The sequence below is a fragment of the Lepidochelys kempii genome, chromosome 3 (genome assembly GCF_965140265.1).
Source record: "Lepidochelys kempii isolate rLepKem1 chromosome 3, rLepKem1.hap2, whole genome shotgun sequence".
NCBI lineage: Eukaryota > Metazoa > Chordata > Testudines > Cheloniidae > Lepidochelys > Lepidochelys kempii.
In genome coordinates, this window is record NC_133258.1 from 121,255,460 (window position 1) to 121,283,129 (window position 27,670).

The window sequence follows — 27,670 nt, forward strand, 5'->3', positions numbered from 1 at the left end:
ACTCAGGTACTTATGCAATAAGCATTAAGAAAGGCAGGTGTCTATTAGCCACAGCCCACAAGTATTCCAAGGAGAACCAGAGCACTGGGAACCTCAAAGGCGTAAATGAGCTACCATTGGGTTGTGAGTCCACATTTATTTATTTGGTTTTGTTTTTTAACTTGAAGATGAAAAGGAACATACATTTTGACTGTACATATAATTTCCCGATGGAAGAATAATAAGGTTCTAAAAGGTCAACATGTTCCATAAAACTAGTTAAAGTTCTAAACTCAGTATCAGTGATCTTACACTTTCTCAACCCATTTCTTACTGTAGAGAAACCTGTCAAATATTCACCCTCCATCAATAAATATGTGTTTTAATTGATCTCTATCCAGCAAATATGTGCTTCTTCATAAAGCAGTGAGCAAAGCATATACTTGAGAAGACTAGGACTGATGACATAAATATAAGCCTGCTCCTCAAAGTGCAATTCTGGTCTGAAAATGGCATAGTGGTGCACCATATTTATTGTCTCTGTGATTTGCATGTCAAATGTGCTCAGTTTAATGGATTTTTTTAACTGCTAGCCCTGAGCTCAGAGGTCTTGTCTTCACTAGGAAAAAAGATGTGTTCTTAACTTGAGTTATCTAACATAGGATAAAATCCTAGTGATGGCAACACAGTTTGTAGTTTTCACATGCGTTAACAGGCCACAGTAAATCCTAGGCTTCCCCACAGTTTTCCTTGACCTGCAAACTCTTGTGAAAACTACAAACTGCCTTGACTTCACTAGGATTTGACCTCCTGTTAGTTAACTTGAGTTTTTTTTAAAAAAACCCTTTTTTCCCTAGTGAAGATGCATCCTGAGACTCAATCTGAGTTATTTCCCTCTAGAGCTAACATCAGTAATAAAATTTCTGCAGGGCAAATTTGAGTTTCAGAGACAACTGTGCAAATTATGCACTCAGTAAACCTACGCAGCCTCATCACCCTCAATGCACTTGCACAGGTTTAAATGAGTAGAACTTAGTAAACGATTCTATTAATGATGCACTTTCCCTGGTACAGAAGGCTCTTCTTGGAATATTTGTTGATGGATTCCACCCTCCAGCCTCACCCCCAACTTTTCCCTACATTTTGGCTCTAGCGTCTACCTGTTGCAACTGCCTGCCGTGATAGCTAGCTTGGGTTCCACAATCTCCATAAGTAACACTTACTGCAACGTGGAATGTTACAAAATTCCCAGCGTTTCGTGGGGTTGGTAGTGAAACACCAGGGCCGAGGCTCGCCATCAGGATTACGGCAGTAATTCATCCTCAGATTCTTCTCTGGAAAGCTGAAAATTAGAAGTTTAAATTAAGAAGCTAATTCACTAATGGCTGACAGTATGAATTGCCCCTTCTGGGGCACAAGGGGCTTTTTTGGACACTCTGATACTGGGCTAAAGAATGAAATATACATTACATAGGAAAAACTATATTAAAAGAACAGTAAGGTTCCAAAGTCAACACTCAAAAAGTTAGGAAATGCCAGAATTAAGGTTACCTGTGCAACCTCCATTTGGGCCCCTTGTTCACATGCACTATGGTAGTTCTGCCTAACATCATGCAGAAAGACTATTGCAGACCAGCAATAAGAGTCGCAGTCCAGTTTCTTACCCATAAGAGAACATCCTTTCTCTTCTTGCAACCCACAGCCTCATTCATTGTCCATTCTGTGCACTGAATGAGACAGGGGTCTTGTACAGCAAATGGCTTGTGATCATTTAATTAAATACTGTGCCATGATGCACGCACACAAGGAGGCAGAACATCCTTAAACTTACGTATGTGCTTAAGAGCTTTGCTGGACTGGGGCCTAAAGGAATTACTAGACCCTTCTCTAACAGCGAGCTATTTTTAAAAGGAGATATTGCTTTGTTTGGTCGTTTCCTAAGTAGCTCGCCTTTATGCAATGTATCATACTACAAAATTTTAAAAATCTGAATATATTTGCTGTAAATTGAAATTGCTCATGTGATCCACTGTGTTGTGCTCTGCTCTCAGTGACCTATGTCTAGTTTTCCATTTTCCTTTTCCCCTCAACATTTTGGACCAGTTGGTGTGATTAGCTCTTCCTGATTGCACATGTGTAGGAGAAGGTACAGGACACTTGCCTCCCAGCTGACTGCTCAGGATCTAGACATAATCACTATCTCTCTATTCCCTGAACACAAACACTGTCAGGGTCAGCAGAGACAGTGGTGGTGAAGGGAGAGGGTGAAGAGAACTGGTTTAGCATGAGGGAGGGAAGAAGATAAAAGAGAGAGAAAGAAATCAAGCATTTGCCCCAGGGGATCAAACCTTTGCTCTGACTACTCCTGTACTAATCTCAGTTCTTCAGAGGAAGGGAATCCCCAAACCACCACCCAGGCAATTTGTTCAATACTGTGACGTTGCAGGAGATATTCCTTCCTGGCAGGTCAGCTTAAAGTTGTGAAGCATATAAATCTGTTTCTCTGGTTTCCATTTTTTTAAGATCTCAGAGCAGAAAACTTTCATAATATTACCTCATCTTTCTTCTGATATTCTGTAAGCTTGTCTGTTTCAATATGTGTTTATTAGAGACTGTCTTTAACAAAAGGGGGAGGGTGACTTTAAAATGTTACTGTCTTTCAGATTCAACCTCTTACTTGTTCATTCTGACTCATAAGACAAGAATGAAGGGCCACCTGAGGAGGTTTCATGTCACCAGCTGTTATGTTCTATACATCAGCTGAGAATGGGGAGCACTAAAAAGATCTTAAAAGTTTCAGATAAATATGGCCAAGCATTCAAGTTTTGCAAGGTGGTTATTATAGGTTTTATGAATGGCAGCATAGTCCAGTGGATAAGACACTGGCCTGAGAGTTGAGACCTGGGTTCTACTTCTGCTCTGCTACTGAGCTGTTATGTGACCTTGGGCAAGCCACTTAGGACCTGATAGTCAGAGGTGCTCAGCCCTGACAACTCCAGTCATTGGGACTCTGGATGTCGAGCATCTCTGAAATCTCTGCCCTTATATTATAGGTGTTATTTGTTTGTTTTGCTATTGGTATTGTTGTAGCACCTAGGAGCCCTAGTAATGGACCAGGACCCCAATATGCTAGGCGCTGCACAAAGAACATCCCAAGGAGCTTACAATTTACATATAAGACAAGAGACAACAAGTGGAAAAGGACAGGCAGGGGAAACACAGTAAAACAATGAGACATAAAAAAAACCCTCAGTTTCCCCATCCATAAAATGAGGTCTATGATGCTTAGCAATGTAAAGTAATTTGAGATCTATAGATGAAAAGTTTCATGTACATGTTAGGTATTATTAATTATTATCAGAACCAAACCTCAGAGCCTTCTGAGGTTCTTCAGTCACTACAATTTTCCCTAGCTTGAATTTCAGATAACTTGGAGTGGCCTCCAAAGAAACAGAAAGAAAAGAGAAAGGATTGTTGATTTACCTTTTTCCATTGCACTGAGAGGTAGCAGATCAGCCCTGTTGTTGCCCTGGACCAAAACAGAACTTTTTGCCTCCCCAGCCCTCTCTTTTTAAGGGAAGGATGTTAAAAACACACACACACACACACACTCCCAAAGGCTGCCGATGGTATTAGTATGGCAAACAAGCAAAACGTCAAGTACATGCAAAAATGTATTGGCTCAAATGGCCAAGGGAGAGGTTGGCCACCAAAAAACATGATCAAGTATTATCAACATGAAACTGGAAAATTACTATGAAAAATAATCTAACCATCTTTTTTCCCTTCTGGCTCCAGACCCCAGGGGCTATTTCCCTGGTCTTTGGTCCATCTAGCTGATCAGTTATTTTATTACTGGTTATGACTTACTTTGAAGGGATGTACCCATGCGAGTGAGGCTTCTGAGAATCCCAGTGCTGGCACTCCATCCCAGACTCGGTTTGGGAGATTTTGCCGTGGTAGTTTTCGCCACTGCAATGCATACACTCTTCTGTATGGGCAAGCAGGAGTGAAAACAAAGAAAAAATCAAGAACAGCACTGGTCTGGAAACTTTCCCTTTGGACTTGCCATCAGCTCAAGAGACCAATTAGAAGACAAAACTAGAGTGAAGGACTATTCTAAAATGGCAAGCGTCTTTCTACTGGTGGGTGACTTCACCTACTTAAATACCTTTATTTTATTTGGCTTATTGGTTACACTATAGTGTATCTTTTTAAATAAAAACAATGAAAATTACAATTAAAAAACTATGATATGACAAGAAGATTCCTAAGGAGCTGTTAGGATGTATATATTACTGTCGAAACTTCCTTTGCAACGTAGCTTCCTTTAAAGAGTAATGACTTGGATAATGACAGGTTTCAGAGTAACAGCCGTGTTAGTCTGTATTCACAAAAAGAAAAGGAGTACTTGTGGCATCTTAGAGACTAACCAATTTATTTGAGCATAAGCTTTCGTGAGCTACAGCTCACTTCATCGGATGCATACTGTGGAAAATACAGAAGATGTTTTTATACACACGGACCATGAAAATTGAAGTGATAAACACCCATTTTTTCATGGTCCGTGTGTATAAAAACATCTTCTGTATTTTCCACAGTATGCACCCGATGAAGTGAGCTGTAGCTCACGAAAGCTTATGCTCAAATAAATTGGTTAGTTTCTAAGGTGCCACAAGTACTCCTTGACTTGGATAATGAAGACTCTGGTTCCATGGGATGTAATATGATGACACTAAACAGCTAACATTCTCCCACTACTCTCAACAATCAGACCATGGCAAGGCCAACCCTCTGGATTGATGTTCATTTGATTTCCTGAACATAATCCATTAAGTTTCATAGATTCGACTTTGAAATCAGAAGGGACCATCAAGATCATCTAGTCTGACCGCCTGCCCATTGCCAGCCACAGAACCTCATCCACTCACTGCTGTAATAGATTCCTAACCTCCAGCTGAGTTACTGAAGTCCTCGAATCATGGTTTAAAGACTTCAAGTTACAGAGAATCACCATTTTCTCTAGTTTAAACCTGCAAGTTACTTGTGCCCCATGCAGCAGAGGAAGTCCCACCTCGGTTCAGTAGAATTGTCTGCGTGAGATTTAGAAGGAAAATAAAGGAAGAGCCATATGTTTAGAATAGGGGAGTTGAACCAAGATTAATCTCTTTATGCACTGAGCAAAGGATCCCTAGAAGTTCATGGTGCTTATGCTCATCAACTGAATCAAATTTTATGTGACTGCAAGATTTTCAGGACTGGCCCATGCCATATGTCTGCATGCAAAACTCCCACTGGTGTCAATGGCCGTTGTTTGCATGACCATGATCGTCAGGTCAATCTTTCTTTTCTTTTCTTTTTCTTTTCTTTTCTTAAATATGCCATTTTCTAGTTAGAGCAGATCAAAAAGTATCTAAAACCAACCGAAAATTGTGATTCCATGATATCTATTAAATATTTATACAATTTAAGCCATTCAGGGAGACATCCTTTTTGTTGAGAACTTTCGTGCTAAGTCCCAGCTGGATCTGAATTCAAAGCACAAATGGACCTGAAGCACAAAACTGAGATCTGTGTCTGTTTTTTTAACTCCCTCAAATAGGAGTTTCTTCAGATCCAGATTTTTGGATCAGGCTCGTCTCTAATTATGAGTCCTTTCGTACCATACAATGATCTGGCAAGGAGCTGTTATAATGGAAATGTTAAGTGACTCTGAAGTGGGATGCTGAAACAAAACCATTGGGAAGTGGCAAAACCCTATTTTTTAGTTTTGAAAGTTTCCAGACAGAATTATGGCAAACGATAACATCCAAGAACAAGGTCATACACAAACAAGGCCCTGAGTCAGTAAGGTACTTAAGCGCATGCCCAAACTTAAGTAAATGAGGGGACCTATTAATATCAATGGGACTATTAACATGCTTAAAGTTAGGTTTGTGCTTAAGTGCCTTGCTGAATTAAGGCCAATGGTAATAGCCATATTAACTACCACAAAAATGGGCCAGGTCCTCAGATTTTGATGTCCTTAGATATATTATGGTGGGATCGGTCTGATGATTAAAAATAGGATGTGATACTAATGCAGTACAATAATATTAACCAAGAAAAGATGTCCTCCTCTGTCATTGTCAAAAGGATATGTCCTCTGGAACACATGTACTTGTATGTTGACCTTAGGGAACTGTTCTAATACCACTGAGGCTACCCAAAAGAACAACAAGGGGCTTGATCCTGCAAGTCACTTGAATAAAGACTACTCACCTGAGGAAGTTTTTTGCAGCTTCTGGATTCAAGTTTGCTGGCATGGTCTCAAATGAAGAGATAATGGGGTCAGGGAGCTAATATTTTCCATACTTTGAAAAAAAAGCACTTGCACAATTTAACATACTTAGAGATATGGTGATGTAAAAAGATCTTTGGTGTGTGTATCCTGACCTTCACATTCTTGGATGTTACAGTAATCAAATCTGGTATCAGGATCTGTTGTGTAACACCAGGGTCCTTTTTCATCCTCATCAGGATTTCTGCAGTAGTTTGCCTCTAATCCTGCAAGGGGACTGTTGTCAGGTGTATAACTGAAATAAAATAAAAATGCCATTACAGCGAAAGTGAAATGTCCTAATTTCTCAGGTGATTTTGGACTCTAGTCATACACATGAAAGGCCAAGGAAATAGATGCTCCCTTTGGTTGCCCAGAGTTGAAATCCTTATCTGAAGAGTATTCTGTCGCTGTCATTAGTAGCCTCTTCATAGCTACTGGATGTCAGTTCTTTGATGACTCTGGAGAAAAGCCAACAGCTTCATATCTACAGTTTGTAGGAAATATGACAGCCTCATAGACCTAGAATGCTCTTTTACACTTGCAACGGATTGTTGCTGTTGGACTGCCAGGGTCTGAGCTCCATCAATAACTGCCTGCTGTGTTTTTCTAACACACATAGTTAAAAAGAGCAATATTTCATACAGAACACTTTCCTGGGGAACGCAAAAAAGGGCATTAACTAAATACGAGAGTTGTCAACAACTTGCATGTGATACTAACACATCCTGTGTGAATGGGAGGTTAACAGTTCAATCTTGTTGACGGCTTCTCATTTAATGCCATAAAATACTGTCATGGAAACATGCAAGGGGGTCTCCAATAAGATGATGTAACTTCTATCTCCTTTGCCACTTTTAGCACTCATTGAAATGAACGGGTGAAATCCTAGCCCCATTGAAGTCAGTGGAAGTTTTGCCATTGACTTCAACGGAGCCAGGATTTCATCCAATGAATGTTTTGCTTGCTTAAGGACCACCAAATTTGGCCAGAAATGCTATCTTTGAAATCATCCTTTTGGTCATCTAGTACATCCCCTTGAATCACTGAAGGATAAATTTCATAGATGCTTAGAAATATGTCAGCCTTGCAGGTCTTTCTGAGAACAGGTAGAGATCACAGTGATTGAGACAAGGAGGAAATGATTTCTTACCAATGAGTTTGAATGCTGAACAACTTGCTTTAATGATATACTCTACAAAATTCTTTAGTACACATTTAATATGGATGGCTTGGAATAGGTTCAGAATAACATATACACAAATATGAAAAGGACATACTTAGGTATATGAGGTTTACTGTCTCTCCACTTCTGGCAGGGCACACCATTCTGAGTTTTAGATATTGTTCCTCTATAGTTCTTCCCCTTACCAGTCCTGCATTCTAAAAGATACACTGACACGAAATACATTTTTATCTATCAGTATCATAATGTCACATCTGTTTGAATTAAATAACTATATACAGATTCTACACACATGCTAATCAGCCTAAATACCCACATTCCAAATCTTCTCTTGCCCCCACCCTCCAAAACCCCAGAGTTGTGCTATAGTAAAAATAGGTTAGTTTGCAAATTTTAATGACATACATAAGGAAGATCACTTGAATGTTTACGTAAAGACCAAAAATGTTTAGGGAAACAGATATAACAAATTATGGTTGTTTCTGAAGGGTGAGTTCAGATTACAACAGCTATAATGCTCCCTTCTTGGGAGTGGAATAAAACATAGTTTTTTTTATTGCCTCTGTGTTTGTGTTGCTCTATTACAAGTAAAGCTGGGCAAAATATTTTCAACAAAACCTAAAAGCAGATGAAACTCACCTGATTTCAGGCAGAGTGGGCCCCAGAAAGAATCACAGATCTAAACATGCCTGAACTTTGGAGATTCAAAAGGTAGAATTTTGTAACTCAGACCTACTCAAGTTTGGGTTTTGTTACAAACAGTAAACATAGACCACGTATTTCACTGAGATCCCCCTGCTCATGAATGAAACTTGACTCATTTATGGAATTATGCTGAAACCATGAGTCACCACTGCACAAGATGAAGCTGGATGAGTCTGATAGAGCTAAACTTTGAATTTTGGGCAGTGCTGGCCTTTGTGGGACTGGCCTAATTGTGTGAAGGCTTGGCTTTATTGAAGTAACTGGGAGTTTTGACAGTGACTTCAGTGGGGCCAGGATGTCACCCTAGCTATATCATTTCCTTATGAAGATAGTCTTGAAGATGTAAAATGACCAGTAGCACTGAAAGCCTCAGTTGTCAGTGATTTGTCCAGTCCCCTCGCAGCCATCCAAGACTGGCCTTTGAGGTCTGGAAAAACCGTGCCCAAATCAAGGAACCTATGACTAAGACTACAGAGCAGTTGACAGCTGTAGGGCTCAGTGCTGACCAGGCTACTGCTGATGGAACTAGGGCTGCCTATGGGTTGGACATCTGAAATTGCAGAGGTTGAGCAGCAGCATCTCTGATTGACTCTTCCCAACCGTGCCCATTTGCAGTGACATACAGCATGCACTTAAACTCCATCCCTATCCGGTGGTCACCAGTAAAAAACAACATTTGTCATGCTGCAGTCTTTATTTCCTGGTGCCAGGTTGGTCCCGAGCTGCAAATTAGTGCAACCTTGAGGCTTTCAAATTCTTCATTTTATGAGCTAATAATGGTGAGTGTCGTCTTGGTTCCTGTATGAACCATTCTCGCACAGTTTACCACAATGAAATCTGTACAGGAGATAATCATTACTGGCACGCACTTGTTTAAACCGACTTACCACAAGTGTCACCAAGCATTCTAATACAATCCTGCTCCACTTTTATTACGTGATCTCCATTAAGCAACCAATTTTCGACAGTCCCTTGTTTGGTCATTTCGGACAGGTTTTACTTGGTATTTGTTTTTAGAGGATCTGGAATAGGCCTAGGTGGTGATTTTTTTTTCAGGGGACTTCTGGCATCCTTTATTTTTCCTCCCCATTCCCCCATTCCCCATGCCAATGCTCAGTGTCTCCCCTGCTCCTGGTAATAAAGTGTCAATGCTCAGTGTCTCCCTTTTCTCTAGCTGAGAAGGGCTGGGTTTCATCAGGTTGGTTTCAGTGTTTTTGAACACTGGCTATGGAGAATTTTTGTTGTTTCTCAGTTTTGCTTCAAAATTTCTTAACATAACCTGCACCACAACTACCGTAGGAGCATAATTATCCTTTTATATACATCAGTGTAAATCTGGAGTAACTCAATTGACATAAAATTGATTTACCTAGGTACAGTAAGAGGAGAATTAGGTTTACTGCTTGTTTATGGATGGGAGTCCAGATTTTCCTAAAATTGAGAGGTATTTGGATCTGGGTTTCTGATTCAGGCCTATTTCTAATCTGGCCAGACTATACTTATGGATAAATAGCTAGTCTACCACAGAATTTTGTATACCCTAAGTCGTTTTGCAATGTGTTCACGTTCAAAAATCTGAAGTAATGAACACTGAAGCAGTCAAGTGCTGACACAAATTCTTTTTGTTTGAATAAACTTCTGACAGTTTATATAACCTTTAGGTTTTTTTCCCATCTGCTAACAAATAACCAACTTTGAACCCTAAACTCAAGCCCATGTTCATTTGGGTTAACAATTTACAAATTGGTACGTCCAAATACGGCCTTTAATTTCCATCCCTCTTTCCATAGCACAAACTAAATTGGCTTCTGTGTTTAATAACATGTTTAATGGGGAAGTTCTGGGAAAAAATCTGCACATTTTTCCCTATCAAACAGCATCTGTGGCTGTGAAAGATAAGATAGAGAAGGGTAATCAAGTCTCATTTTTGAGAGTGTAAGATGACCTCTTGTGGACAAAAGGGAAGAGCTGTTCATTTGGGTTCCATCTACAGCACTGCATAATCATTTAGATGCCTAATGGGAAGCGTTCACTTTCCTTTGACACATTAGGCTATTAGTGACTGCCAGAGGCAGCACAATAGACTGCACAAATCATTGATCTGAGCCAATGAGGCAAATCCTTCATTCCTATTTCCTGTTCTGTAACAACATATTCAGATAACATGGTTTTATCTTTAGGATTGATACAAGATGCTTTAAAACTCTGACAATAATAAGGTGAATTACAGAGGAACACAGCTAAATATTCAGTAGGCTCCAGTAAAACCTCTAATCTCACTGAACCAGATGTATTGCACTGTCCTAAACTTTTCACAGGGAGTTTCGCAGCTTCATGCATAACAGTCAGAGTTCCTTTGTGCCTTATGTCGGAGGCCACTGTACAGAAAGAAGCTTATTGGAAACTAGACTGGATCTTTTTGTGTAGTTAGTACAAATTAAAATAAAGGAATGACTAAATCAAGAGTTGACAACTCCCTTGATTTTAGCACTAATCTTATTATATTAGGATTTTATTGAAAGCCCCAGCTTCTGGAAGTGATTAGATGAGAATTTCAGCTTTCAAATAGAAAAAAAATAGCAAATTTGTAGCCTTCATGGCTGCAGATAGGCGCTTGAAAATGTGACCTGAGTGTACTCCAATGGCTTAAAAGACAGAAGGAAAATAAAAAGCCCCCCACGTTTTCTTTTTTAAATATCTCATGGTTTTTAAGCCAATCTTGTGATTTTTCTAGCTTGACTCATGGTTTTCGAATGCTTGGGGTTCGCAATTCTACCATATTTATTGATTGGCTTATATAGTCAGCTTGTTTAACAGGAAACCCCCAAGATCCACGGCTGAGATTTTCAAAGGATCCTAAGGGAGTTGGATGTCCAAATCCCATTGAGTTTAAATGGGATTTGGGCACCAAACTCCTTTAGAATTCTTTGAAAATCTCAGTCTGCATATGGTAGGATCATCACCCATCCTTATATTTGCTGGATAGTTCTGATTTTGACAGTGTCCCAAACACATTTTCAGGGTTGACATGTCATTGTGTTGTCATCAATGCATCATGTGTTAATGACACAAGAGTTACAATGTTGTGGTGTTATGGGACAGATTCTGCTCTCAGTGATTCATTGGCCTTTCTCTGAATTTACAGCCATGTACACCAAAATAAGAATCTGGCCCTCTCATTGGAGTATTTATATTGTGTCAATGGGAATATTTAATTACTTATAAGTGAAGAGTTAATTTCATCTTACTTCATCACTTGCTAATGTGTCCATTGATTTTTCAGATTTATAACAAAAACTATACAGGGCCAACTTTTAAGGCCTTGTTCAGTTTTTATTCAATCCTTACTCAAAGGAAACTCCCACTATTGAAATGTTAAGTAAAGACATTTACAAAGTCCACTATTCTTAAGCCTATTTTAATGGAAGTGATGTGGCTTCAAACTTTTGAGTATGGCTTTTAATACCAATGACTTATTAAGTCAATTTTCTATGAGGAATATGTGAAAAAAGAAAGTGGCAGAGAGCTGTATATACACTATACAGCTGGAAGCTCTAGCTACTGGGTTTGGGTTGGAGTCATAGGGCCAATGTTCTGTTAGTGCAAATAACTCTGGTGGCATTTGGGCCATTCACACCAACTAAGAATTTTAACCGGTAACATTTAAGAGACAGATGATGAGTTAATAAAGCTTGTTATTTTTCTAATTTTTTAAGAGATTATAGTAATTCAACTGAGTTCAACTGCAAAAGCAGGACAGCTAATTCCAAAGCCAGAGAAATTTTAATTGCCTCAACTCTGAAGGAAGATATCAAGTTACAGGTATTACATCATCAAAACAAAATCTCCTTGGTTGATCATAAACTAGAGATACGACTTTTATCTAGCAACTATTGAAGCTACTGGCTTCTACAAATTAGCCTCTTTCTTGGTGTCCGACACATTACACTATGTTATCCTGTAGGTGTTCCAGGATGTGAATGTGAGAGCTAGGATGAAGTTTGATGAAGCTCATTGATGTTTAAATTCCAGTTTTGGGGGTTCTGGGCCAGCTTCAGAGCTGAAGTCAATGAAATCAGTGGAAATATGCTAATTTATACCAGTTTAGAATGTGGTCCATTGTGTTTTTCTTATAGAACCATTATGCAGTAAATGAGACCTGCTTCAAGGCTGTCTGAAGCTTAGTATTTCGGCATATTTTTCAAACTCATCAAAAAATGTGAAAAAGTATTACTGGTGATTACAGCATCATTTAACACAGGTCACTATAAACACTACAAGGTATGCTAGCCAGTTACCCTAGGTGTTTGAATGATTAGCAAATGAGACCTTTCTTTTCTCCAAGAACTCTCATTTCAGTCAGTTGATGTTACTATGTAATTTTTCTTCCCTTGGAACTGGTAGAAGTGGTCTCATTTAAAAATGGAAATTTATTTTTCTCACTGCCTATGGTCTTTTCAAGGCTTGACTATAATTTTACTTCAAGGGGAGAATTAAGGAATCCAAAAACAGTCTTAAACCCAACCACTCATCTGAGCATACTATAAGCCTTGAACAGAGATTTTAAAAGGGAGCTTATAAAAAACATGGATATTCGATATTTTCTTATTGAGAGATTCATTGTTTATAGACAGACAGAATCAGAGGCAGATTACTGTTTTGTAGGGCCCTGAGCCAGAGCAAGTGGGGGACCCTCCCTTCCCTTCCACCTGCAGTCGCCCGCTCCTCCCCACGCTCCTGCTAAGGAGCAGGGTTGTGGCGCATCCTGCCCGCCCAGCACTCCTGCTGGGAGCAGAGTCGGGGTGCAGCAGTTTGCCTCGCTCCCCGGCAGGCACGCCAGGCAGGCGGGCAGAGTAGGGCAAGCCCCCGTTCCCCAACCCCACTCCCTGGCAGAGCCCCGGGCCGGCAGGTAGAGTGGGGCAAGCCCCTACGCCCCAACCCCCTCCCCAGCATGAGTGCTGGACAGGCAGAGTGAGTTGTGGTGCCCATTTTTCTGGGGGGCCCCAACTGGCCAGGGCCCCTGGGCACAGGCCCCACTGGTCCAATGGTTAATTCGCCACTGGATAGAATATGAGATCAAATGCTTCTTCCGTTGACTCCTCCCTGGTTTTCTGGGACATATTTAAACCACATAAACAGAAAATTAAGGAACTGAAAATAAAGCGTAGAAATAGGAAACCAAGTAGGGTTGAAAACTCACATGATAATAGGTTCCACCAGACCCATTAAGCAGAGTGCTGCAAACACTTATGGGTGGAGAAATGTATCCCTTTTTTTTTATTTTTTTGGTTGAAACATGTTCAATGTGTGTGATCCCAAAAACATAAAATGCTTGGGACTAGATGGAGGGTTAGAAATGCATCTACATCCTTTCCCTTCAAGGAGGATGGTTTGAATCCAGCCCAAGCTGGGTGTATTACCATTTGAGGACTGTTCAATGGCCTATATGGAATTACTTTAGTGTTTTCAGTCCATTTCCCTGCACCCATCTCACAGAAATCATCACCACCATAAATGACAGTAAACTAGCAACCTCAGAAAAGTGGTCAAGGATATATTTCTGTCAGGTGAGCATATATTAAAGAAGTAATATCAAAATATATACATACTTCTCTTCTCAAAGAGCACTACATCTGTTCTTCTAACCAACTCTGATGTTTTGGTGTTCTCAGGCAATGTAGTACACTGTTGATCTTTACTGGTGAATAGAAAGGCCCTGTTGAAATTGAGAGGGGAAAGCAGTGTAAGAAACGGTCATTAATGTTGTTTAAATTATTGTCTTAGTGAAAATTTTTCATTATCCATTTTAGATTTTATCAGTCACGGCAGTTTAGAGACATTTTAGGCTTTTGGTAAAATTTTCAAAAGCACCTGAAATGCCTAAATCGGACTTAGGCTCCTAAGTCTCTCCAGCACATTTTGAAAATGTTACCCTTTGTCTGGAGTAGGTTATAACTGCTTAGGCTACAACTCAACCTGCACAAACTGAATGACAGGTGTCAGCCTGCTTTCACACTAGGAAAAGTGGTTACGTTAAAGGAGTCCTAGCTAGCTCATGTTAACGAAGTCTGACCTACACTCAGCTTTTCCCTGGTCTAGCAAAGCCTGATACACCATGACAGACTGCCTTTACTAAAACAACACCACAAACAAAACAGTGTTCAACAATTATGGGCCAAAACATGGCAGAAACATTACATTAAGCTGCAATGTTGAATCCATTCCTGTAGTATTTATATAAAGGTATCACATGCTCCCTCTCATGCAACCTTCTTCTCCTGGTCTCCCCCGGCCCCCATGCTAATCAGCATACATTGTTGATTTAAAAGTACTTATACAAAGAAGTCCCATTGGTCTAAAAACCAGGCTTGAGCAAGGGCTCAAAGGCACAGGGGCTCAATCCTGCTTCAGCAGCAAAATCCCCATAAACTTCAGTGATGCAGGATCAGGTCCCACGGGCAGGGCTCATGGCTGCAGCCCTGACTTCCACACTAGCAATCAGGAGGCTGAGGGATGATATTGTATATGCAGAGGTCCCAGCAGGGAACAGTTACCCCTCTACAAAAGATACATGTGTGTTTTTAACATTTCTTTAAGGAACTTGGTCCAATCTTGCCTTTCCTGGGTGAGAACTCCAGGAGTGTTGCTGAAGTTCTGCATCCTCTGCGTAGCTTAAGCTGAAGGGAGGAAAAGAGGGGTGGTTCACAGAGGATGGGTGATGATTCATTTGCATGAAAATAGTAGCTGGCAGTGACTTCTGTGATCCTGTTTGGTAGCCCCTTTAAAATGAAAGTTGTTTCTCGGTGGATCTTTGCCATTTTTAAAACTTACAGCAGATTTTAAATTGATTGCCAAGTTATACACCACTTTAAAAACTCAGCACCAGATCACCTGTGGCTCGAATGGAGGGAGGGGAATCAGAAGGTCAGAAAATTCCATAAGATTCACCTCTGTAGTTTTCAAAGAAGCATCATTTGGAAGAGAAAGGGTTGGGGACCCCTGGAGTTTAGCGAGGAAGGCCTCCCAACCCCATGGATGGACAGGACCTGGTGTGAAGGGACCCTCCCTTTACAGTGCAGGCTTCTCCCTTTGCACTGCTCCACTGGCCCCCATCCCTCAGGCAGTATGCTTGGCTCCGCAGTCAATGTTGCTGCAAGGAACGATAACTGTCAGTAGAATATCCAGTCAGATATATGGCGACTGAGCAGGGGACAGTGCTGCAGGTTGGCCTGTTCCCTACTCCATCACCTCCAATGCCCCAAAATCCCACAGAGACCCTTATTCATAGGACCTCTACAGGGAAGCAAGGGGTGGAGGTGGTGCCATTTCCTCCCTCCCAGGGAGGCAAGGGAAGATCTAGTCCACACACATTAGTGCAGGGGACCCTCTGGCTCAAGATGCAGAATAAGAATGTGATAAACCCAACAAGTGCTGTTGCTGATGTCCTGTTTTCTGAGCAGCTCATTTCTTATAGGCCTATGTATGGCAAAGGGTCTGAAGGTACCTGGATATTGGTGTGTTAGATTGTTTGTCACAATTTTTTTCCAATACGTATGCTGAAATTAAAAACACCATCTTCTTGGTGTCTCCTTCCATATCTTCTCTTTTCACCCACATCCCCCATGTATTGACTTTCTGGGCATTTTTTTCTTTCCTTCCAAACCTCGGAATAAACTTACTCCTGAGGAACACCTTTAGAAAGCTTCCTTAACGTATAAAGCAGAATACTCAGTCAGCCACAATGGGATATAGCTGTGGGACACAACAGAAATTACCTGCATGTGAATTTTGTTTCAGCTTCACATTTCTCAGCACATTCTTCTTTACGGTTTGTTCTGTAAATCTGTTTTGTTTGAGCAACTATCCAAGCACCCTCCGTTTTTACATAGTTGTCTAGTATATCTCCTTGTGCTAAAAGAAAACCAAAAAAAAGGAGCAGGGATTAAAAGGTGAGAATTCTGCAGTTCATATAATTTGTACTTTTAAATCCCATTTCCTGTCATACATTGGCAAGTGACGCTGCCATTTAATTTTGTGTGCATTTGAGTTAATGGTAACACACCCTGAATAAGCTCCATTCTCCTGGTATGGTAAAGGTTGGCATTACTGGACACAGGGACAGAGACAAAGTGCTTTGACGATGAGAACAAGTCATTTGATGCTTAGGGAATGGGAAGCAGACACAGAGACCCAAAGGGGTGAGGAAGTGACACGGAGTGAATCAGAAACAAGGGAGATGATTTTGGTAACAGTATTTTGAAGATCTTGGAAGGATGGGAGTCATGTGAAAAAATGACTCTCCATTGGTGACACAATCTCATTGAATTTGTAGTCAGTTCAGTTTTATCTGTCACGTCTTCTTTGTTGTCAGTCTCCAGATGTTTTGAGTGGAAACAAGAGAACATCAGTCATCAGGCTATCACTGCAGTCACTTACAATGACCATGTTTATTGTTGTTATAATATCTCAAGACCGGATCAGATTTAATAGTCAAGTTGTCCGGTTGTGTCTTTGATTGCAGTGAATTAACACAAAATTGTGAATTGGTAAATAAATTAATTTGGCAATTTCTGAAAGCCAGACCTACATGTTAAATGTGTTGGATGAATATGCTAATATGTTTTACATCTGTGTGAACCAATTAATTCCGAGATGTTCAACTACATTCACCCTTGTAAAGGAATTTGCTACCTAATTAACTTTCCTCTGACATCTATAAAAATTCTAAATGACTATTCATCAGTTAGACAATTGTTTCTCTGCTGTTTTTAGCAGCAGGATTACAGAGAGCGCTAATCATGCGGTTTTATCATTTCCTTTTCAAATGAGGATATTCTTGATAAATGTTTGATACTGAGAATTATTGAAGTGTGAAACTCACCCCTAAACAGAGAGTGACCCCAAGGCCTACACATCACTCAAATCCATTTACACCTTGTGCTGACCTTCTGCACAGGGATGTACTTCACTCTCATAGAAGTTGATTTGAATCAACACATATTGGGCCTGATTCACTGCTACATTACTCCAGTTTTTATGTCAGTGTAACTCCAATGAATTTAAGGGGGTTTTCAGAGTTCACACCATTACATACATACATACTGTTCATAGTTATATTATACCAAATGCTTTTTTGTTGCAGCTATCAAAGTAAATTTATCTCCGTTGTAGTTAAGTCACACATCAAGGGTATTGTTCTATAGGTGCCAGAGGGGGTGGCTAAGTAGTATAAGAATCCAAGCATCCAAGAAAATCCCCAACCTTTCGGAATCCCATATCTACCCCCACCTTACTGATACGTCTTTGTGGAGCTCTAGTGGCCTGCCCTTTTCTCTGGAGCCAAATGTACCTTCTCCTGGAGTTTTCACGGACGTGCCACAGGTAACGGACACTTCTCCTCAATCCTCACAATCTGGGTATGCAGGGAACAAAGCACCTGCCTCGGCCAACCCTCTCATTGACTGTTGTCATACACAAGTTTTACACTGGTTTAATTCCATTGACTTCAGCGAGTTACTTCCAATTTACACCAGTGTAAGTGCAGACAAAGTCAGATCCAGAGTATCAGATATGGGAGGAAATACTCCTAGTCCTACTGCCAGCTACTGTCCCTACCACCCATAATCCCTAGCAAGGTAGCTAGGGTCTAGTAGTTAGTGTACTAGTCTAGCATTTGGGAGACCTGGGTTCAAGTCCCTACTCTATTACAGTCTTCCTGTGTAGCCTTCGGCACATCACTCACCTTTCTGGGCTTCCATTCCCCATCTGTAAAATGGGGCTAATAGCACTGCCCTACCCCATAGGGGTGTTTTGAGGGTAAATACTGAAAGATTGTGAGGTACTCAGACACTCTGGTGACAGGCGCCATATAAATACCTTGAATAGATAGCTGGAGAACGTGCTGTGGGATTCACATCCCTAGTGTCCTGTTGTATGATTATGGGGCAATGGCAGTTTACAGGCCAGCTATGGTTTTGCTCATCTCTAATCTCAAGTTCTATCTGTTTTCCAAAACAGTCCCACCTCAGATATTCATTGCTTTCTGTGATCATACAGGAAGCAGCTCCATTCTTACTCATCAGTGTCATGAATAGAAAACAACATTTGCTAATATCTTTGCACCTACAGAGCTGCTGCTCCTTCTCTTTTTTTTTGAACTGATTTAAATTGTGCACAAATACATTTGGAAGGTGTTTATAAGATAATTTTGGCTGAACTGGTAACTAGTAACAGACAAGAGAATATGACAAATTCCTTGATGAAGATAGCAAAATACAAACAAAATAACTGATTTCAAAATACAACAGGCTGTGCATTATTTTAACCTAAAGTCCAATTTGTTATAAATGCAGAAATGGCACAAAGAAATTAATTAACAGGCCCGTCAAATATCTGGAAGGAAACTAATCTGTTCTGGTTATATATGTGTCACTTATAAATGTTGCAGGGCTGATCTAGAATACATAACTGACTGTTTCATTGAGGTTCGGAGAGGGGTCAGTGTGGCTCACTTGTTTGGGATATGTGAGGTTGTGCTGGTAAAACTGAGCAAATGTCTTTTGGGGCTTTTTTCTTTAAAGATTTAAAAAATGATAATCTTCACAAGGGCTAATGACACTTCTGTTATGACAACATTTAGAGCAGGGTGGCCAATCTGTGGCTCCGGAGCCACATGAGGCTCTTCAGAAATGAATATGCGGCTCCTTTTATAGGTACCGATTCCGGGGCTGGAGCTACAGGTGCCAACTTTCCAGTGTGCCGGGGGGGCGCTCGCTGCTCAACCCCTGGCTCTGCCACAGGCCCTGGCCCCACTCCACCTCTTCCTGCCTCCTCCCAAGAGCCTGCAGTGCCCTCGCTCCTCCCCCAAGCCTCCTGCATGCCATGAAACAGCTGATTGGGAGGTGCGGGGAGGGAGTGGGAGGTGCTGATTGGCAGGGCTGCTGGTGGGTGGGGGGCGCTGGGCGTGGGGACTGTGGGGAGCTGATGAGGGGCTGCTGACATTACTGTGGCTCTTTGGCAATGTACATTGGTAAATTCTGGCTCCTTCTCAGGCTCAAGTTGGCCACCCCTGATTTAGAGAGACAAGGTGGGTGAGGTAATATCTTTTATTGGATCAACTTCTGTGGCATTGTAGATAATCAGAGAGTTATAGATGGTGAGCCCTCTGGGGACAAGATTTAGTTTCTTGCATTTGCTCAGTAAGCAGATGTCACTCGCTGTTCAGATCTAATTGGCAGGCCATTCTCGTGGCTTCTGCCAGTTAAGGACAAAAATGGAGAATGCTGCCAGGATATTGACGTATTACTTAAGTGTTGGCATAAGCAATTTTGTGAATTGATGAACAGATCACCACCAAGATGTAAACTACAACTTATTCCAGCAATGAACCTGGCAGACAACAGGCCAGTGACATTAGAAGAAGTGATGCTAGTGGACAAATGGTCATGAAATGATAAAGCACCTGGTTTTGACAGGTTTCAGAGTAACAGCCATGGTAGTCTGTATTCGCAAAAAGAAAAGGAGTACTTGTGGCACCTTAAAGACTAACCAATTTATTTGAGCATAAGCTAAGCTAAGCTTATGCTCAAATAAATTGGTTAGTCTCTAAGGTGCCACAAGTACTCCTGTTCTTTCTGGTTTTGACAATATCTCATTAGAACTGAAAACGAGGCCCAGATTTAGTTCATTGGCTTCAGAGAGTCATCTTAAAAGTTTGAGAAACTGGTCATATTCCAGAAGATTGGGAAAGGGACTGCATCATCCCTTTTTTCAAAAAAGGAGAGCGATCAGCTTGCTCAAATTATAGAGGGATAATGCTGCTGTCAGTCCCAAGGAAGGTGTTGATGATCAGACTACTGCACCAGCTGAAATACTGTTTCAATCCAAAAATGAGAGACAACCAGTGTGGTTTCTGCACAGGTCGATCTACCGCCCATGTTATATAAGCTCTGTGGAATGTGATTGAAAAATGACTCAAGTGACAAAAGGAAGTCAACATCATGTTCATAGACTTTGTAGCTTCTTTTGCCTCTGTGCATTGACACTGTGGATAATGCGGTGCCAATATGGAATGCTTGCAGACTTAGTGTGCCAAGTGGAGGAACTGAATCTCAGTGCATTTATCTATGTGAACGCCACCGGTTGTATTACAGACTGGGTCTCAGGACTATGCCAGGTATATGTTCTCTCACATACATTATTTAATGTTTGGAAAAATCTAGCTGACTGAGGCCAAAGTATGAGGTGTGAAATTTAAAGATTCATCTTTAGAGCATCTTGAATATATGGCTGTATTGTCTTACTTAGAGAGACTACTGTCCAACTATGGCTAATACTGAAAGAGCTGGGGAAAAGCTATCTCTGGAACTTAAGATCAATCGTGATATAACCAAAGTTACGCTGTGATGGCTTGCATAAGCCCCACACTGGTGAACTACTGATTAAATAACAGCTCTGGGTCCAGAAAGCCCCACCTAGCTACGCCAGCATGGCATGTTCACATTGGAGGCTAGGCTCAAAAGGGAGAAGGTCACCTCAAGCTGGGTGGACAAAGCAAAGCAGTTGTGTGCTGCAAGCTACTGCAGAGAAGCTACTAGGGCTCCACATGACCAAGGCCAGGTTTCACTGCCAAGTAACCACAGTGTCTTCACCCCACAGAGGTCAGGAATGACAGGTCACAGGTGATAGAGGAAGACTCTCTGGAGCACAATCAGAGAGCACTCCAGAGGGAATCCAGAAACAAACCAGTGACACTGACGGAAGAACCAAAACCAGGATAGGAAATGGCCCAAGGAACAGACATAAGGGTGCCCACCCTTAAGCCACATATCTGAGCTATTATTCACAGGTTCTACAGCCAGACCATCACCACTGGGAGACATGGCCACCAACACTCGCCACTGGGTGGTGCTGCAAAGTTCGGACTTCAACTCCTCCAACACATGTTGGAGAATGTGGGTACTGGCCAAGTCCTGTTAAAAAGACAGGAGGTGTAATGGTGAACCTGACCCAAAAGTGGCCATGGATACAAAAAATTTTAGTGGAATGAATGGTAGAGAGCAAGCAACGGCAGGTGGCCCAGCAACAGCAAGGTCAACTACTACTACTACAAGTGGCCCAGAAGCAGCACCAGCTACTCCAGGAACTGATAATTCAGCATCAGGTGCAACAAGAACACCTAATTCAGCAGATGGCATCACTTTTGCAGCCTGAAGGGGCATCTAACACTTGGAGGCCTGGACCCTCAGGGGACATCCTCCCCACTGGGCTGCCCATCAGACTTACGAAAATGGGACCATGAGATGACCCAGAAGCCTTCCTGGTCACCTTCAAATGGGTGGCCACCACAGCCTGTTGGCCCCAAGAACACTGGGCCACCATGATAGCCCCATATTTGATAGGACCTGCAGAAGCTGCCTATTGGGGCTTGGACTACATAGAAGCATTAGACTACAACAAGGTAGAGGCAGTTATTGTCAACTACCTGGACATCAATCCTGAGATGTTCCACCAGCAATTCTGAAATGAGAGATACTTGCCAGAAGCCTGACACAGGTGGTGGCCCAACACCTGAAGGAACAGTGTTGGCTCTGGTTGAACCCCAAGAAGCAGACCAGAGTACAGGTGGCAGAGGCTATCCTGTTGCAGCAGTACAGGTTCTCCCAGCCAGCAGGAAGGAGTGGGTGAAACACCATCAATTGTCAATGCTGGCAGAGGCTGTAACCTTGATGGAGAAAGACCTGGCAGCCAATAGTCCAGCCTCAATGACACCTAGGATGGGAGCCCCCGGAACCAGGACACTGACCCCTAATGAGGAGCCTGCTAGGAGGGGAGGCCAAGGGTGGCTGAACTGGCGACCTACCTTTGTGTCACCCCCACTTGGAGAGCAGGACCCAGGCACTGAGGCAGAATGGTTACCAAAAGCGGGGTATGCCCACCAGGAGGTCCCGTGGCCCCAGGAACAAGCCAGCTGAATGTAACCCAAAAAGGAGTTGCTTCGAGTGTGGACAGCAAAGGCATTTTAGGTGGGAGTGCCCCTTCATGGACTGCATCTATGGACAGGCATGGATGGCAGGCACCAGAGTTTGTAGGCAGGGCCTGGCAAGGTGTTGCTGCCAGTATGGGTCAACAGAGCTGAAATGATGCATCTGATAGACTCTGGGTATAGCCAAACCATTGTACGGACAAGCTTAGTAGAGTTCCCTGATACATCAGCTGCTCTGCCCTACCTCCAGTCCATTCATAGGGACATGAGTCCCTGCAACAAGAATGCAGCTGATGGTAGGAGGTTACACTGGGACTTGCCAGGTCAGCCTAGCAGACACCCTGGCCTACCCAATAACATTAGGGCAGGATGGGAAGTGGTTTGAGGGACTCCTCAAGCAGTGGAGCAGGGACTTCCCCACCTCAGAAATCAACCCAGGCCTGAAAATGAGGGGGTTTATGGGCCAAGACACAATGGAAGACCCCGGAGAATGTCCCTCCAGCCAGCAATGCCAACCCAGCAGCCTACTAGCACTGGGACACCTGAGGAAATAAGCCACAATTGGCTACCAGAAGATGAGGACTTTGTGCAAGAACAATGGGAAGACCAGACTCTGAGCTGGGCATGGTAACAGATAGCTGTCTCCGATGGGGAGGTGGGCAAAACCCAATGAGTAAAGCACTGGCCCCACTTTGAACTTTGGACCTAGTGGCTTTACTGAGTGATGAGACCCCCAAACCCAGGAAACAGGGCGATGGCTGCTGGGAGTCAAGAAGTTCCACTGGAGGCTTCTACACCGAACCCGCTCAGTGCCATATGCCAGGTACTTGGAGTGAAAAAAGACGCAGGAGAGAATGGTCCCTTAGATTCTTCTGGCTGGGAATCCACAAAAAAGGTGCTAGATTTTTGTCTTGTGCCCTGAATGCCAGCTGGTAGGGCCCAAAGGGCCCAATTCTGCTCCCAGTGGTGGGCATACCCTTTGAATGGGTAGGAAAGGATTTAGTGGGGGCCCCTTGAGAATATCACATCTGGGTACTGTTATTTATTGGTGATAGTAAACTATGCCACACAGTACCCTGAAGCCATCCCACTACACACAACAAATATGCCCACCGTAGTGAATGAACTCATGAAGCTCTTCACCAGGGTCAGAATACCAAAGGAAATACTGATGGACCGAGGATCCAACTTCATGTCCAAACAGACATAGGAATTGTGTAAACTGTGGAGGATCAAAGCCCTGAAAACTTCCATCTACCATCTGCAGAGAGATGGGCTGGTGGAGCAGTTCAATGGGACCCTGTAGGCCATGTTGCGGAAATTGGTCAACATGGATCCTTGACACTGGGCCCAACTGCTACCATCATTGCTATTTGTCATATGGGAGGTCCTCCAAACCACCACAGGATTCTTACCCTTCAAGCTTCTGTGTGTAGACAGCCCAGGGGGATTTTGGACCTTCTCCACGAGGCCTGGAAGGAATAGGAGACTGGGGTGGTGGTGGGCTCAGTGCCATATATGTTCCAATTTTCAAGAATAGCTGAAAATGCTAAGAGACTTTACTAAGGAAAACCTCTTGAAGGTCTCTTGAAGGCCCAGGAACGGACCAACAACAAGGAGAAACAGTTGCGAACATTCAAACCAGGTGACAGGGCTTGTTGTTACTCCCAATGCCCGACTCAAAACTATTGGCCCTGTGGCAGGGGCCATTTGAAGTGGTAAAAAGGGTAGGGCCAGTTGACTATGAGATCCGTCAGCCTGGGAGATAGAGGGAGACGCAAATTTATCACATCAACTTACTGAAGGCCTGGAAGACTCAAGATGGTCTTCTGATAGCCCTTTATTCCCCAGAACCAAAACTGGGGCCTCAAGCCATGACATCCACAAACCTAGCTCCTGTGCCAATGGGGCCAGAGCTCAACCCAAGGCACCAAGACCAAACACTGCAACTGACTCAGGCCTTCCCCATGGTGTTCTCAGCCATCCCAGGGAGGATGTAGCAAGTACAGGAGACTCATCATCCCCCGCCAAAGAAAAGGTGGGAGGTGGTCCACAAAGAACTCCAGGCTATGCTGACACTGGGGGTCATCAAGAAGTCCCACAGTGAGTGAAGAAGCCTTATTGTGCTGGTGCCAAAACCCAACAGCTCAATGAGATTCTGCATAGAATTTAGAAAGATCAACACGATAGTGCTATTTGATGCGTATCCAATGCCCAGGTGGATGAGCTACTAGAGAAACTGGGGAGCTCCGAGTATATATCCATGCTAGATTTGACTATAGGATACTGGCAAATCCCTATGGCAGAGATGTCCCAGGAGAAGGTGGCCTTTCCTACTCCCTTTAGCCTCTATCAATTTGTGACTATGCCTTTTGGCCTACACAGAGCATCTGCCACCTTTCAGTGACTGACAAATAAGGTGCTGCAACACCATGACCCATGGACGCCTTATTGATGATATAGTCATCTATAGCTACAGTCAGGAAGACCACCTACAATACATCATCATGGTTGGTCAAGCCCTTGGGAAGGCTTACTGCAAATCTGGCTAAGTGCCACCTTGGGCAGAGAGAAGTGACGTACTTTGGGTACCCCATAGGGTGGGGCCAGCAACACCCCCTGGTGGATAAGGTGCAGGCACTAACCCATGGTATGAACACATCAACCAAGGAGCAGGTGCAACATTTACTAGGCTATTGTAGGTGACTCATGCCTGGCTTTGCCACAATAGTTGCCCCGCTTTCCCCACCCCCACCCCCGTCTTACCAACCTAGTAAAAAGCACCCACCCCAGGAAGGCGCAATGGACAAAGATGTGTGATAGGGCCTTCAGAACTCTGAAGAACCGGCTAGCTCAGGGGCCAGTTCTCTTCCACCTTAATTTTTCAGAGCCTTTGATCCTTCAGACGGACATGTCAGAAGTGGGTCTTGCGGCCATGGTGTCCCAAGAAATAGGAGGTGAGAAACATCCAATATTGTACCTGAGTATGAAACTATTCCCACAGGAGGAGATTGAAAAAGAGGCCCTGGCTGTGAAATGGGCCATAGAGGACCTATACGATTATCTACTAGGAAACTCCTTCTTACTCTTCACAGATCACGCCCCCTTCTGCTCGCTAAATTCTATGAAGGACACCGATGTCCGGATTGAGATGGTACAGCTTCTTGCAGCCTTATGACTTCCACATGCTCAACTGCCTGGGAAGGGCACACGCAAAATTGATTTTTTTCCCTCAGGATGGAGGAGGAGAGCAGGAGGAAGGCCCACTGCTAGGCCCAAACCTGAGGAGGAGGGTGTGTGATGGGGTGCATGAGCCCCACACTGCTGAACTAAGGGTTAAAGAACAGCTCTGGGCCCAGAAGGCCCTGCTCAATTGCACCTGCTGGGCATGCTCACATTGGAGACTGGGCTCAGCTGAGTCTGGGCAGACAGAGCAGGGGAGCAGTTGTGCACTGCAAGCTTCTGCAGAGAAGCTACCAGGGCTCCACACAGCCAAGACCAGGCCCCACTGCCAAGCGACCGCAGGCCCGTAACCCCAGGGAGGCTGGGAACAACAGGCCATGGCTGATAGAGGAACACCCTCTGGAGTATGATCAGAAGGAATCCTGGGGGAATCCAGAAACATACTAATGGCACAGACAGAGGAACTGAAGCCAAGGTAGGAAGTGGAACAGGGAACAAGAGTAAGGGCAGCCACCCATAGCTCATATATCTGAGCTATTATTCACAAGATCCTGGCTTGCAACCCAGTGGAGCAGGGAGGGTCTGGGTTCCCCTGCCCCCAGCCATTGCCTATTGCTACTGGGCCCTATGGCCACTGACCCTCGCCACTGGGCAATATGGCCGCTCACCCTCGCCACTGGGCGATACAGCCCAGATCACCACCACTATGCGGTGATGCCAGGTTCATTCTTCAACCCCCCTGACATATGCATGCTTCCTATAAAACGGAAATGAATGGCCAGCCAGCACTGCATGTAAATGGCAATGACATTGAATGGGTGTACATTTTTATCTCTCTGGGTAATCAGTTGACAGCAGGGTGTTCTATATTTGAGGAAGTCACACGTTGGATCAATCTTGCATCAATGGCATTCTGAGTTGGGAGTAAGGATTTGTCTACACAAAAACTGGTACTGGTTTAAACAATTAGTTAAACTGGTGTGAGTTTGTGTGTAGACAGTCTTATTTGGATTTAAGAGTGGCTTGTTTTGATTTAGCTTCAACTAAATCCATTTCAAAACACTCCTTTAGTTAAATCAGTGCAAGTTGTATGTAAACAAGGCCTAAGCTAAGAAAAGACATATATGACTGGGTGATACTTCCATGCATTCAAAGAAGTTTTAGAAATGAACCTGTGAAGGGACAGGATGCAGATGACCCCAAGCTACTTAGGAGAGGACAATCCAAAAATACTGAATAGAACTGGAAACATACAATGGCTGTTGTATGAAAAAGGAACATCCCAAGGAGAGGACACCTGTACAAATAGTAATTTCTCAAACAAGGGACTCTATGGGGAATGTTAAGGCAATCTAATAACTACTCACTTCAAAGGGACTATAATATGAGTGTTGTACATAACAAGATAAGCATCTTTTGACTCTGATAGGCTGAACCACAGCTTGTCTGTAAGAGCAGTGGTCACTTTGACAGATCTTCACAGGATGCCACACGAGGCATTGTGCTACACATGTGAGTACTTTATTATCTGATTTCTCTTTCCTTACCTACGGGTCTGTATCTGTTTAAATGAGCTTTTACAGGTCTGGCTAAGACTGCTTTGATACCATTTATATTATTGTATTATTATTTTTCTCTGTCTGACTCTAATGAACTTGGTTGCATTGAAAATCCCTGTGGTCTGAGACTGTTTGGGGGGAAGTAGTGCAGTCCATCCCAAGAGAGGGAAAGTGATCGGCCTAACGCAGTGAGCACAGTCAATAGGGAAAGCCTAGTGATCCCTGACACAAGCCAAGTTACAGGGGGCTGAAAGTAACAATAACCCATTCCAAAGCCAAAAAGGAATCTTCCCTTTTCTAAATGGGATTTATTGCTTAATGGTGAGGGTAAACTTGACACAAAACTAATAGCCACTTGACTGACTACACCTCCTTGATAAACACAATTCAAGCAGAATAGTCACATAGCCCTAATTCTGAAAAGAGACATTCCTGTGACCATAGTGGGCCTCTGCTGGCATTAGCCAGCACAACTTGAAAATGGAGTGATTTTGTTCATTCAAGTTCTACAATAATCACCCTGCAATACGACATTATTCTTAATCATCATTTCGCATCTACAGTATGCTAGGTGCCTTTCAGAGAAATAAAATAGACAAAGAGGCAAATTCTTCTCTCAGTCTTATCAATATAAATTGAGACCCAACAGAAGTCATTAAAGTTGCTCTGGATTTACGCTGGTGTTGCTGAAGGCAGATTTTGGCCTGTCATCCCCGTCCCTAGGAGCATATAATCTAATGGTAGACATGATGCAA

General features: G+C 42.9%; 1 protein-coding gene across 1 annotated transcript in view; it reads right to left on the reverse strand.

The window, feature by feature from the left end:
• LOC140908803 (plasminogen-like) overlaps positions 1 to 17,947 on the reverse strand; it is a 58,505-nt gene extending 40,558 nt beyond the window's left edge. The window contains exons 1-7 of the mRNA XM_073336675.1: positions 17,932 to 17,947; positions 15,965 to 16,100; positions 13,799 to 13,905; positions 7,579 to 7,693; positions 6,415 to 6,554; positions 3,850 to 3,970; positions 1,203 to 1,321 (exon numbers count right to left, since the gene is read on the reverse strand). Coding sequence (XP_073192776.1) covers positions 1,203 to 1,321; positions 3,850 to 3,970; positions 6,415 to 6,554; positions 7,579 to 7,693; positions 13,799 to 13,905; positions 15,965 to 16,100; positions 17,932 to 17,947 — 754 coding nt within the window. The remainder of the gene's footprint in view (positions 1 to 1,202; positions 1,322 to 3,849; positions 3,971 to 6,414; positions 6,555 to 7,578; positions 7,694 to 13,798; positions 13,906 to 15,964; positions 16,101 to 17,931) is intronic.
• Positions 17,948 to 27,670: the final 9,723 nt, after the last annotated feature.